General features: G+C 47.4%; 1 protein-coding gene across 2 annotated transcripts in view; it reads left to right on the top strand.

Annotated features, from left to right (window-relative positions):
• HK2 (hexokinase 2) overlaps positions 1 to 12,824 on the top strand; it is a 59,610-nt gene that overhangs the window by 33,273 nt on the left and 13,513 nt on the right. For both annotated transcript variants that reach the window (XM_079940597.1, XM_079940598.1), the window contains exons 3-9: positions 103 to 251; positions 5,351 to 5,470; positions 6,081 to 6,176; positions 6,960 to 7,059; positions 7,385 to 7,568; positions 10,215 to 10,370; positions 11,745 to 11,978. In XM_079940597.1, coding sequence (XP_079796723.1) covers positions 103 to 251; positions 5,351 to 5,470; positions 6,081 to 6,176; positions 6,960 to 7,059; positions 7,385 to 7,568; positions 10,215 to 10,370; positions 11,745 to 11,978 — 1,039 coding nt within the window. The remainder of the gene's footprint in view (positions 1 to 102; positions 252 to 5,350; positions 5,471 to 6,080; positions 6,177 to 6,959; positions 7,060 to 7,384; positions 7,569 to 10,214; positions 10,371 to 11,744; positions 11,979 to 12,824) is intronic.

Below are 12,824 nucleotides of genomic sequence, written 5' to 3'. Positions count from 1 at the left end.
TGACCAGTGTTTATGGCAGGATTCTTGGGTTTTAAGTTTTGGTCTCTGTGAAACAGTTATACCTTGTCTTTTCCGAACTAATAGTGGTCCTTCTCGCTGCAGAACATGGAGAATTCCTGGCTCTGGACCTTGGAGGGACCAACTTCCGTGTGCTTTGGGTGAAAGTAACAGACAATGGGCTCCAGAAGGTTGAGATGGAGAACCAGATCTACGCCATTCCCGAGGACATCATGCGAGGCAGTGGCACCCAGGTATGACCCATCTCTTGGGGTGGCCACTGGGGCTCTGGGCCCCACAGGAGCAGATACTGCTCCTTCTCTGTGGTCTGGAGGGAGGAAATCTTGACTGAGGCTCAGATTCCCCGTCCTCTCTTTGCTGGGTGATCCCCCTCCATGCCTGGAGGCTAGGTGGGGGACCTCCATCAGGAGAGGTGCACACGGCCAGAGGGCAGGGAGTGTGTGCACAAGGCCCCAGGGTCTGGATGTGCTTTAGTGGGAGGGATTTTGATTTTCCATCTCATCTGAGGTGTGCTTGCATGCACTGGTTATTGAGGAAAGCCTGCTGCCAGGAGGCTGGGCCAGTATACCTGGACACCTATGGTTAGTGTCAAGAATACACGGTTGTGGTTTGACACTGCCACCCGCCACAGTGGTCATTCTGTAGCCCTCTGACTCACAGTTGTTAGCATAGCATTGCATGAAATGGAACCTGCCTCTTTGCCTTTTAGGTTATTTGCTTTCTCAGCCTGTTGAGAAAACACTAAAATACAGCTTCTGGGAGTCTGTTCTACCTGGCACTGCAGTGGGCCCCGTGTGCTTCCACACTGGCCCCAAATTTTGCTTAGTCATCCCCATATCTCTGTGACCTCTAGAATCACATTGTGTACTCGGCACATACAATAAAAAGAGTGGATGGAGAAGAAATGTGAAATCCAAGTAAGAGTCCTCTCAGTAACACCTAGAAGAGAACGAGCAAGGATGGAGTTGCTGTCATGATAGTGTCCAAACATGTTTTGAGCATCTACTAGACATTGGGCCACTGATCCTTGCTGGGAATCAAAGTCCTGGTCCTTCCCCTCCAGGGTTTCAAGTCCAACTGGACCACCAAGACACACATATCATCCCACAGAAAGTAATACATGTTGTGTTGAAGTGGATGAGCAACCACCAAGAGGAAGAGCTGACGGGAGTCAGGCTGAGTGAAAGCGCTTTGTATGGATTTCCTCATCTTATCCTCACACTAGCCCTAAGGCTGGGTGCTCCTACTATCTCCATTTCCTAGATGTGGAATTGGGCTTTGAAAGATTGAGTGACTTGGCCTTAGATTACAGGGGTGGGAGGGGCCAGAGGCAAGACACAAAGTCAGATTCATATGACAGGAGTCTGTGTTTGTCCAACTCTAGGAGGCTCCACTTTTTAGGCCACATTATGTAGTCCATGGGTGCTTCCTGGAACTAGGCAACATGGTGGTCCAGGGTCCCTACTACCTGCCCCTGCTTCCAGAGTAGGAAGCACTCTCCAAAGGGGCTGGTGCTCATGCAGATGTGAGATCCTGCAGGGCAGGCCCTCTGGGGCTCTCCCTCTCAAAAGTTCTCCCAGGAGAGCCTTCCTACAGAGGGGGCACTCATTGCTACCACACCAGAAGTATCTGGCTTGTTGGTGGGTGATGGCCACAGGTCCAGCCATTGTTCTCTGCTCTTGGGTATCCCCTTTCACCTGCTCTAAAAAAGCTTCCTTGGGATGTTCCTTCTACTCCTACTACAGCTGCTCTCAGTCCATGGAGAGGAATCACCAAAGACATTCATAGCTATAGGGATCACTCTTGAGTGCTGGCTGTTCCTGCTGTATTTTATTATACCTAATATGTACTCAATAAAAGAGCGAATGGAGAAAACGAAATCTAAGTAAGATGCTCTTCCTGCATGGTCATCTCTTGAGCCTTAGAGCTTGGAGGAGGTGGAACCTTCTCACTTCCAGTGCACTGTTCTTCCCACCACAGCAGGCCACCTGGGAAAGGAATTTTGGACCATGAGTAGGACATATGGGGGAGATATCTTTAGACTCTTTTATGTCCTTGGGGGTGGCCCTGAGGGTAAAACTGTTTTCCTTGTTTTAATGCTGGGGTTGGACACGGGAGGCTGAGTCTCTGGGACAGTGGGATTTGAGCTGCACTGAGGTTGTCACGTGGCTCCAGTATACTGAAACAAAATGTGTTAGTCCAAAAGAATCTATCAGATCCATCTGGAAGAAACTATGAATCTACTGTGATATTAAGAATCCTTCAAATAAATGGGAAAAAATGCTATATAAAAATGAAACAAAGAAAGCTAGAAAATATAGGTGCTTATTCCATCCTAAGAAAGGGAAAGAATGTTATTGTTCTAAAAGCAGCAGAAAACACTTGGTAAAAAGATTGGAAGGAAATTCATTGTTGCTATTTTAGTGGTGGAATTACTGATGCTTTTTTTCCTATCTTTTCCTTTTTCTTTCTTTCTTTTTTAAAATATTAGGTATCAATCTTTTAATTAACTATAGGAAAACAAATGGATTTAAAAAATAAAATTTAGTTAAAACCAAGACCAAATAACCAAACTCAAAACTTGCAAAAGTTTTTGAAGATCTGTGAACCTGGGCAGTGTGGGTCCCTGGACAGAGTCTGTCTTCTGCCACATGAACTTCCACATGAGAGCAGTGAATTACAAATGGTAATAGCAGCCACTTTAGATTTTTAAAGGTGTTTCCTGTGGGAAAGGGAGTGAACACATTGTCAGACCAATAAGGAAGAGGAAACCTTTCTACCTTCATAAAATGATGCTCTTTGAGCCTTTTTATGGCAGGAAGATGTTAGCTGTTTCTCCCAGTATCTTATCCTTAGATCATCAGCTAACCGAAAAGGGCATAGTCTTCCTTTAAGGGAAGCAGATGGTCTCCTTTTACCCTCTTTTAAAGAGCTGTAGGTTCTTCTAACTCAGAACTGTCCAATAGAACTGTTCATGGTGATGGAACCATTTGATATCTGCCCTGTCTAGTGAGGCAGCCACTAGCTACGTGTAGTATTGAGCACTTGAAATATGGCTGGTGTGACTGAGGAAGGAACTTTTTAATTTTTTAAAATTCTGATTAATTGAAATAGCCACAGATGACTAGTGGCTACTGTATTGGGCAACACATTATTTAATGCCTCTTCACTGTCTCTCTCTTTTTTTTTTTCTGCCTTCCCCTGTTGGTAGTGCAATTGGAAAGAGAGCAGTGATCAGGGCTGGATGAGGGGAAACCATTTTACTTTTTCCAACCCCTCCCCCATCTCTGATGATTGGCCTTATCTCTTTGCACAGCTTCTGCAACTTCCTTTTTTTAGATAAAAATTATTGTACTAAAGATCATTTTGACTAGAGTACCAGGAAGAAGGTGCTGGGAATTTGTTTAACCCTATTGTAAACTTTGTCTCTGATCAACTTCCCAACAGAACAGAACTCTCTGAGTATCTGTCTAGAAACCCTATTTCCACATTAAAATACTTGATCTCTGCTCAAGGGAGTTGGCACTTTGCATTGGGGATCCTCTTAGTGAGAGAGCCCCGTCATTGCCCAGTATTTGCTCTTGAGAATGTTTTGGTTTGGAAATTGAGAGTTTCAGCATCACCTGATGTTAATTTTGCACATGATCAGACAGAGAGACAGGATTGATGTGGGAAGTTCAGTTAGAGCTGGCCCCCTTCTAGGAGGGGCTTGTCTTTCTAGCCTCTTACGGAGCATACCCCAGACATCTGGGGAGCCAGTGCATCTCTCAATCTACCCTGCCACCCCGAGCCTCTCAGTTCCTTTGTAAATGCAAACCCTCTTTTGGTTTAGTGCAGTGGTTCTCAAACCACTGCTTCAGGATCACCTGGAGCTCTACCACACCTTCTGATTCAGGAGGTTTAGCTTTGGGCCCTAGAATTTGCATTTGTAACATGATGGTGATGCTGCTGTGGACCACACTTTGGGGACCCCAGGTTTAGTGGAATCTTCCTTGCTTCTGCCCGGAGAACAAAAGGAATGTTGTCCACTTTCACCTCCCTTGGCTTTTAGATTTTGCCATCTGGTCAACCTGGCCCTTGGATTCTGCTCAGTCTTTTTTTATTTTTTTTTTTAACATCTTTATTGGAGTATAATTGCTTTACAATGGTGTGTTTGTTTCTGCTTTATAACAAAGTGAGTCAGCTATACATATACATATATCCCCATATCTCCTCCCTCTTGTGTCTCCCTCCCTCCCACCCTCCCTATCCCACCCCTCTAGGTGGACACAAAGCACCAAGCTGATCTCCCTGTCCTATGCGGCTGCTTCCCACTAGCTATCTATTTTACATTTGGTAGTATATATAAGTCCATGTCACTCTCTCACTTTGTCCCAGCTTACCCTTCCCCCCCCCATGTCCTCAAGTCCATTCTCTATGTCTGCTCCTCAGTCTTTTTGACCGTTGCTTACTTTTTGCGTCAGAATGTTCCTGGCCTCAGTCTCTAAGTGTCTGGAATGGTCACCAATTTCTCTTCGGGGATGCTGAGTGGGCAAAAAGGAAGCCATGGGGCTGCGAGCTTTGGGGCAGATTGAAAGTCTGGATGATTTCTTAGGCTTAGGATTTTTCTTAGGGGCCTTGGGTCCTCCTTAGAATAGTCACGGTTGTGAGGCTGCCCACTCATAAAACCCTATTTATTCTTCAGTGCTCTTTGTGGACTCACTTGGGTGTTCCATACTGAAGTTAGAAAACAAAACTAACTTCTTGGAATTGCCCCCAGGAAACTGGTTTTCTAGAGGGAGGAAAAATATAAAAGTTACTTATTTTCGTTAAGTTCATTTATAGAATGCTAACAGAGAATGTCCCATCCCCTCCCCCAATCACAAGAGACAGGGATGCTAAAATACTTCTTGGCAGTGAGATGGGCTGCCCTTTCTGGTAAGACAATCAGCTGTGCATCCATGTCAAGGGAGGTTCTGACAGAGCCACCAAAGGATATTCCGTTACCAGGGCTCGCGATGACTTTCTGATTAGCTTTGGCTATGATTTACCCTGCCTAATGCAGTTATTTTGACGGTGGTTTGGATAAATGGTGTAAGTGGAAGACAGTATTTAATAATCACTAACTAGTGTTAAATCCTTATATGTATTGACTCACTTAATTCTTTTGGTAACTCATGGGCAGGTACAATTATCACCCCCATTTTATAGATGAACAAATTAAAACTTCAGAGGGGATACATATCTTGCACACATTCAGCTAAGCTAGTTCCTTTCCGAGCCCAAAGTCCATGCTCTTAATCTCTAAGCTATTCTGCCTCCCTGCTCATCTTCCTGTGTTGTATGCCCTTAGCTGTTTGACCACATTGCTGAATGCCTGGCCAACTTCATGGATAAGCTACAAATCAAAGACAAGAAGCTCCCGTTGGGTTTTACCTTCTCATTCCCCTGTCTCCAAACAAAACTAGACGAGGTAAGATGAGTTCTTCAGACACTTTTGTTGCTTCATTCTTCGGACTGGGAGGACTGGGAAGAACTCTGAGCCACCTGCTACCTTTACAATGGAGGTTGTAAAGGAGGTTGCTGTGATGGATTGAGTGGACAATGTTTGAGTATTGGGAGTTCTGTCCTTCTGGGAGAGTTTGTGTAGGTATGTGTGAGAGCGATGGTAAAGGGGTATCGGAGAAGGGGGGGGTCTTTATCACTGTCAAATGGCAATTTGCAGGACCATATACATTGCACATTATCCTTATCCCTCTTAGGGAAGAAGGAGTGAGATATTAGTCTGGGACTCCTTTGTTCTAAAGTGTTATGATAGACATCGTTGAAAGTTAATGACGTTAGGATACAAGTGTCTTATTTTGGCATTTCTACAACCTGCTCTTTCCACTTCTTGGGGGCAATAAATCATTCATTTAGTCTCCTTTCTTGGTCATTGACAGAGTTTCTCCTTCCTAGACTAGTCGGGAAGAAATATACAAATTCAGTCATGACTTTAGTTTAGCCCCATGGACGAGGTCTCCTAATGATGAGGAGTGTGGTTGAGTTTTGTGGGGAATCAATATTCCTTGGTCCTTTTGCAGAGTTTCCTGGTCTCATGGACCAAGGGGTTCAAGTCCAGTGGTGTGGAAGGGAAAGATGTGGTTACTCTGATCCGGAAAGCCATCCAGAGGAGAGGGGTGAGTAGGGCAGCAGAGATGGGGAGGCAGGAGCTTGGGGTCTGGAGGCTCTTTACTTCCTTTTGGGTTCACTCTGAAGTCTTTCTCTGTCTGTCCTCAAATCAGCATGAGAATCTTTTGTGGTTCTTAATGAGAAGTTTTCTTGTCTTCTTCTCTGCTATGTTACTCAATAATCTTTATTTTTTTCCAGTTTTATTGAGATACAGCTCTGTATAAGTTTAAGGTGTGCTGCATAATGACATACCTATATTGAGAGAGTTAGCACGCCAGTGATCTTATATATGATCAAATGCCTTTGGGGTTTTCATATTAGCGTGATGGACAACTAATCTTAGCCTTGGTACAAGAAAAACCCTTTAGTTCTTAATCTGAAGAAGACTCGAATATCATTTTCAAATGAGAAAGTTGGGATGATATTGATATCAGGGTGGAACAAGGTAGAGCAAGGACATGATAAAGGTCTTGTCACAGAAGGACAAGACCTTCTGGGAGGGAGGGAGAGAAAGAAAAGAAAAAAGAGAATGAGAAGAAAATGATAAGATGGGCTCTTCTCAGTGCAGTGATGGCTGTGAACTAGACTGCAGGGCTGCTGTCAGCGAAGCCCTCCAAGATGAGGACCAGCAGGGTGGGAAGTGAGATGCTGCTGTTAGACTGGATCTGGACCCAGTTTCCAGCTCTAGCCTTGCACTTGAGCTGTGTGTCTTACTGCTCTTTCTCTTCATCTTCACATCTGTAACCTTTCTGTGACAGTGAAAGTCAGAAGCCCCCCTTTTATCCCTGCAGGACTTTGATATTGACATTGTGGCAGTGGTGAATGACACAGTTGGGACCATGATGACCTGTGGTTATGATGACCAGAACTGCGAGATTGGTCTCATTGTGGGTGCGTGAGCACTGGGTGTGAGGAGCAGTGCTGGCCGATGGATTGCGGGGGTGGGCTGCAAAGAGAGGAGGGGTCCATGGCCTGGATGTTCCTTTGTATTGAATACTTCATATTGGAAGATAATGGTGTGGTCACTTTGGAGGGCTGAGCCAGGACTTGTGGAGTTGTGGGTGGTAGTGGGTTGGACCATGTTGGGATGTTGGGGGTCTGTACTGAGGAATCCCAGCCACCCTGGGGTGGTCTCAGGACGGAGGTTTAGGAGAGATGTGGGGTTTGGGGGGAGGATGGTGCGGGTGGGTGCCGAGCAGTCCCTTGTTTTGTCCAGGCACGGGCAGCAATGCTTGCTACATGGAAGAGATGCGCCACATCGACATGGTGGAGGGTGATGAGGGCCGTATGTGTATCAACATGGAGTGGGGAGCCTTTGGGGATGATGGCGTGCTTGATGACATCCGCACGGAGTTTGACCAGGAGATCGACATGGGCTCTCTGAACCCCGGGAAGCAACTGTAAGCGGCTGCCCTGTGTGCGGTGGGCTCGGGGGGTGGGCTCCAGAGCTGAGGTGGGGGCTGGCCAGGTCCGGGGGTGGCTGTCATTTTTACCTTACAACCTCATAGCCCCCAAAAGTTGCCAAGACACCCACTGCTTGATGGGAATGTTGTGCTTCCTAATACATTGTGACTATCAGTTGCTGAGAGCGCTCTAAAAAAGATAGAGCAAGCGGACAAAACAGATTATGGGTAATGATTTGACTGGATCTCTCAGAGCAGTCAATTTAGAAGGTCGTATTCTTCGTATTCGAAGTGTGCGGCCCTGCTCTTTCTTTCCACCTTCGGTTTGTAAGCTGTCCATAGAAACAGTTTGTGCACCACATAAGAAAAGTCATGTTGAGATGGCAAAGATTAGGGATCTGAAAGCTCCTTTTGTAGTTCCCAGCTCTGTCACTGCTCAGGGGATGAAGCTGTGAGAGTTGGCTCCTAATTACTGGCTGAGGTTCTGACTCAGACTCCTGCAGCGTTGCCTATTATGAGCTAGGCTGGGTCGCAGCAGTCCCAGGGCCTCCTGCTCCAGCCGTAGCCAGACCCAAGGCATGTAGGAAAGTTGGTTAAGGAGCCCATTCGGCCACCTTCCCTGGACCTGTGGTCCAGCCAGGATCCTGGAGTGGCCTGGAGGAGGGGCTCTAGCATTTTGGACCCCTGACGTCTCTCCAACCTGGTCAGACTTGGGTTTTAGTTACTTTTCTTTTTTTTTTTCTTTTTTTTGCATTACGCGGGCCTCTCACTGTTGTGGCCTCTCCTATTGTGGAGCACAGGCTCCGGACGCGCAGGCTCAGCGGCCATGGCTCACGGGCCTAGCCGCTCCATGGCATGTGGGATCTTCCCAGACCGGGGCACGAACCCGTGTCCCCTGCATCGGCAGGCAGACTCTCAACCACTGCGCCACTAGGGAAGCCCTCTAGTTACTTTTGATTCTTACAAAACATTATTTCACTCTCACAAACATTTGCCCAATGTCCTTATTAAAGATCTTGAAACAGGGATTGCTGCAAGCTCTGAAGGCAGTTACAAAACGTTTTGAGCAATCAGGCCCTCTCTGGTCTTTTTTCGAGGCTTGCGGGATCTTAGTTCCCCAACCAGGGACTGAACAGGGCCCTCGGCAGTGAAAGCGTGGAGTCCTAACAACTGGACCACCAGGGAATTCCCATGCCCACTCTGGTCTTACTGGTGTTGTGACTGTTGTAGGAAATCTTCTAGTACCAATCCCTGCTTGGAGAGGAAAATCCAACCTATAAACCAGCTTTATAAAAGAGAGGCCTTTTCTTTACAGGGGGAGTCCTTGCTTCCTCAAAGCACAGTCTATTTAAGTCACAAGCTTCTCTCACATGTTGAAACATGAGTCCATTTCATAGACTGGCTGTGTCTGCCATGGCTGGTGGGAAATTCATGGACTGAAAAAACTGCTCAAAAAGAAAAAAAGAAATGCTGGGAGGACATGTACCAACGTGTCAGCTGTCCCTGAAGTTATTACTGGGCTTGAGGAGGAACTTTTTTTCACTCTTTATATGTTTCTAAATAAATATTTTCCAAACATTGACTGAAACAAAGTGTTTTTAAAAACTGAAATAAAAACTTTTACCACTCACACTTCAGAGCCCCACTGGCCCCCTCCCCTATGTGTCGTAGAACCAGCTATTTTGGAGCAGGTGCAGAAGCAGACCTGTGGGTTCCTTACTGTTGAAGCTGGGCTACCTCTCAGGCAGCGTGCCTGTGCTGGTGCTTAAACATTTTAAACATACCTTCTGTTCAGGCAGTTTTGCCAGCTCTCCACTTAGCTCCGGTTCTGCCATACCTGGCTTTGGGTCTTGAGCAAGTCACTTCCCGAGGGCCCGGCTTCCTCTCTTTGGTTTGCACCAGGTGACATCGGAATCCCATCCACACCCCTGCTCTGGGCCTCCTCTGAAGGCCTGCGTAGATTAGTGGCCCAAGGCCCTGCGTGCCTCCTCTCTCTAGGACCTAGATCCTTTCTAAGATACCAAGAAAGGGCCTTTTTTGCTAGAAAGAATTGTAAGGGCTTGGTTTCTCCTGTCACATATCTAAGCCAGAAAGACGATCTTGTAAAGGAAACAGTGTCACCTAGCGTTGAAAAAATAAATTACCCAACTGCCCTCTCAGCTATCCAGTCACCTTCCTCCTCGGAAACTTCCAACATGTCTCACTCCCAGATTCCCAAGACCACCTGACACTTGGTACTCCTTCTCACCTGTCCCAACCTGTCCTTCTACTCTTTTTCATCGTCCTCCCACCCCAGGTTGTTTTCACAGTTTTCTCAGGAATCCACAAATGGCCTGCATGGGGAGGGACAGTGTGAGGTTATGAGTTGCTGGCCCTGTGCCCCAAATTTAATCAGATTGACCTTTTTTTTTCCTCTTGTAAATAAATATTGAGGTTCTACATAAGATTTCATTTTAAAAGAGCATTTCCTTGCTAGAGAAGGAAATACCATCACTTCTCTACATCTCTCACTCCTAGTCAGTGCCACACAAGTTAGCGCTTTGTCCTGCATCAGCCTCACGTGTGTGCATGTTGCTTCCACAAGGGAGTAGCGAGTTCATTGGCAGCAGAGACTTAATTTTTTTGGTGTGTCTCTCCCTGCAGATTTGAGAAGATGATCAGTGGAATGTACATGGGGGAGCTCGTGAGGCTTATCCTAGTGAAGATGGCCAAGGAGGAGCTGCTTTTCGGGGGGAAGCTCAGCCCTGAGCTCCTCGCCACGGGCCACTTTGAGACCAAAGATGTTTCAGATATTGAAGGGTAAGCTTCGGGTCCTTCTCTGTTCACTGGGACCCCAGAAGGGTGGACAGGTGGCCGTGGAATGAGGAAGACGCATGGACCCTTGATCCTTCAAATGTGGACGGCAGGAGGGTCTCACCCAGTGGTGAGGCCTGGGCCTCACATGGCAGGCCTGTGGCTAGATGTCACCAGCCAGATAGTCTCCACTCTTGTCTGTTTTGAACGTGTTGACTACCAAAGTGACTCATGGTGCTGGGGACAGCTGGCCCCCACGCAGGGACTCGTGCTTTTGCACTTGTGTTCCTGCCTGGCCCAGGGACCTAAGCTTAATGCTGGAGGCTCCCTGTGGGTCTTTTAATGACTCACTTGCATCTACTTCCTTTCCCTTCTACTGAAGCTCTGACATTTCATTCCCTATTGGTGATTTTCAAAAAGGGCTCTGTCCTGACCCCTGCTTCATAACAGAAAAATAGGTCCTTGGGTGGCCCTGAGATGGACCCATTTATTTCCAAAAGGTAGGGCTGAGGCCTACCTACATCTTCACAGAGTGGCAGGAGTGGGAGTGAGGATGGCCTGATTTTTGTTTTTCAGTTAACAATATCCAAAGTGTTGGGCCTGGTTTCCCGTCCTTGAGACTTCCACTTGTCGCTTGATGAGGCCTTGTCTCAGGGACCAGATGGTGGAGAGGAGGTGATTTTGGTGCTAAAGAGAGCAGTGAGACAGTTCAAATGACTTTGTTTTAAGTGGAATTCTTGAAGGAACTGTACCTACTTGTTAAAGTTGGAGGGGATGACAGTCTTCATATTTGTGTGGCTCTTAGTTCCCCTAAGAAGAGGGCTAATCTCATAGCATCAACCCTTTATCGCCATCTTTAGATGCAAGGTAAAGCAGTGCTGACTCCATTGTGAAGTGCAATAGACTCTGACTGCCTTATAGAGAGAAAATAGGATGGGCTCCACAGCTGGGTTCCTGTGGTCAGAGGGAAACCATTCCCACTAACCTGAGAAAGGCAAACTCACACACGCACAACTTGGTGCGTAAAGCCCCAAGACCAGGGCCTCATCCTCCCGTAGGATGTGTGTGAGAAAAATTAATTGTTCTCACTGGGGGAAAAATGGGCACCTGAAGTACTGTGTGTGTGTGTGTGTGTGTGTGTGTGTGTGTGTGTGTGTGTGTGTGTGTGTGTCTGGGAGAGGAACTCAGCTTGTGCTTTCCTCTCCTCCTTATTCATTGCTCACCGCCGCCCCCATAGGTGGACAGAGCAGTGAGGTGGGTGTCTGCTCTCCCTGGGACATAGTGTTTGCTGGAGCCGAGGGCTTTCTATGTCGGCCCACATACCCCGCCCACTGGCCACAGTGAGTGGACCCCTGCCCACACGCTGTTTCTGTTTCCCAGGGAGAAGGATGGCATCCGGAAGGCCCGTGAGATCCTGGTGCGGCTGGGCCTGGACCCGACACAGGAGGACTGTGTGGCCACTCACCGGGTCTGCCAGATCGTGTCCACACGCTCAGCCAGCCTGTGCGCGGCTACGCTGGCAGCCGTCCTGCGGCGCATCAAGGAGAACAAGGGCGAGGAGCGGCTGCGCTCCACCATCGGGGTGGACGGTTCTGTCTACAAGAAGCATCCCCAGTGAGCCAGCAGTCGGGGCCTCTGATAGACCTGACTCCACAGGAACCCGGTTTTGCACTGTGGGGTGGTGGAGATGGACCACAGAGTTGAGGTTCTTTGTAGAATAAAAGCTCCCAGTGGGGCAAGCGGGAGCTATGAGTGTGTTTTCCTTGGCATGGGTAGAGGCTATTTCTGAAGGCTGCCAACTAGGGCTTTACTCAGAGCTCTCCTGGCTTCTAGGGGCTCTTTTTCTGCACCCTCTTATTTCCAGCTTCTCTGGCTCACCTGGGTATTGATTTGATCCTGCCCTGCCCTCCATGGTTTGATCCCTTGGTCATAAGTGCTGAAATACTCAAATTTCAGTTGGGACCTGAAGGATTTCTCTCAATTGTGCCCACTTACTATCCCATCATTTTCACCTAATATGAGTGCCAGGTCAGTGGGCCTTCATTAACTGAAGGTAGATGTGGAAGGTCTCAGCCATTCCATTCCCTAGGCTCCTAGTCCAAAGCTCCTAAAACTTTAAGCTGTACACGAATTACTTGGGGATCTTGTTAAGAGGTAGATTCTGATTCAGAAGGTCTGTGTTCAGCCTGAGATCCTGTATCTCGAACAGCCCCCAGAGATGCTGGTGGCCTATAGGCCACACTTGGAGTAGGCCCTGGGGACCATGGCTCCAAGCAACCACCACACGAGAATTTCTTGCTGAACACACCTATTATCTTTAGCTGTTCAGACACCTCTAGGATTGTTGGCAGAAATGGGCCAAAGAGAGGCCAAAGTCCAGAAGAGCATCTTGACTTTTTCCTTTTTGGGTCTTTCATAAGCAGCATCTAATGAAATGAAGGATGAAACATGAATAGTAGT

The sequence above is a fragment of the Stenella coeruleoalba genome (genome assembly GCF_951394435.1).
Source record: "Stenella coeruleoalba genome assembly, chromosome: 13".
Taxonomy (NCBI): Eukaryota; Metazoa; Chordata; class Mammalia; order Artiodactyla; family Delphinidae; genus Stenella; species Stenella coeruleoalba.
The sequence above is the reverse complement of the archived record's forward strand: the minus strand, read 5'-3'. Positions and strand labels throughout refer to the sequence as shown.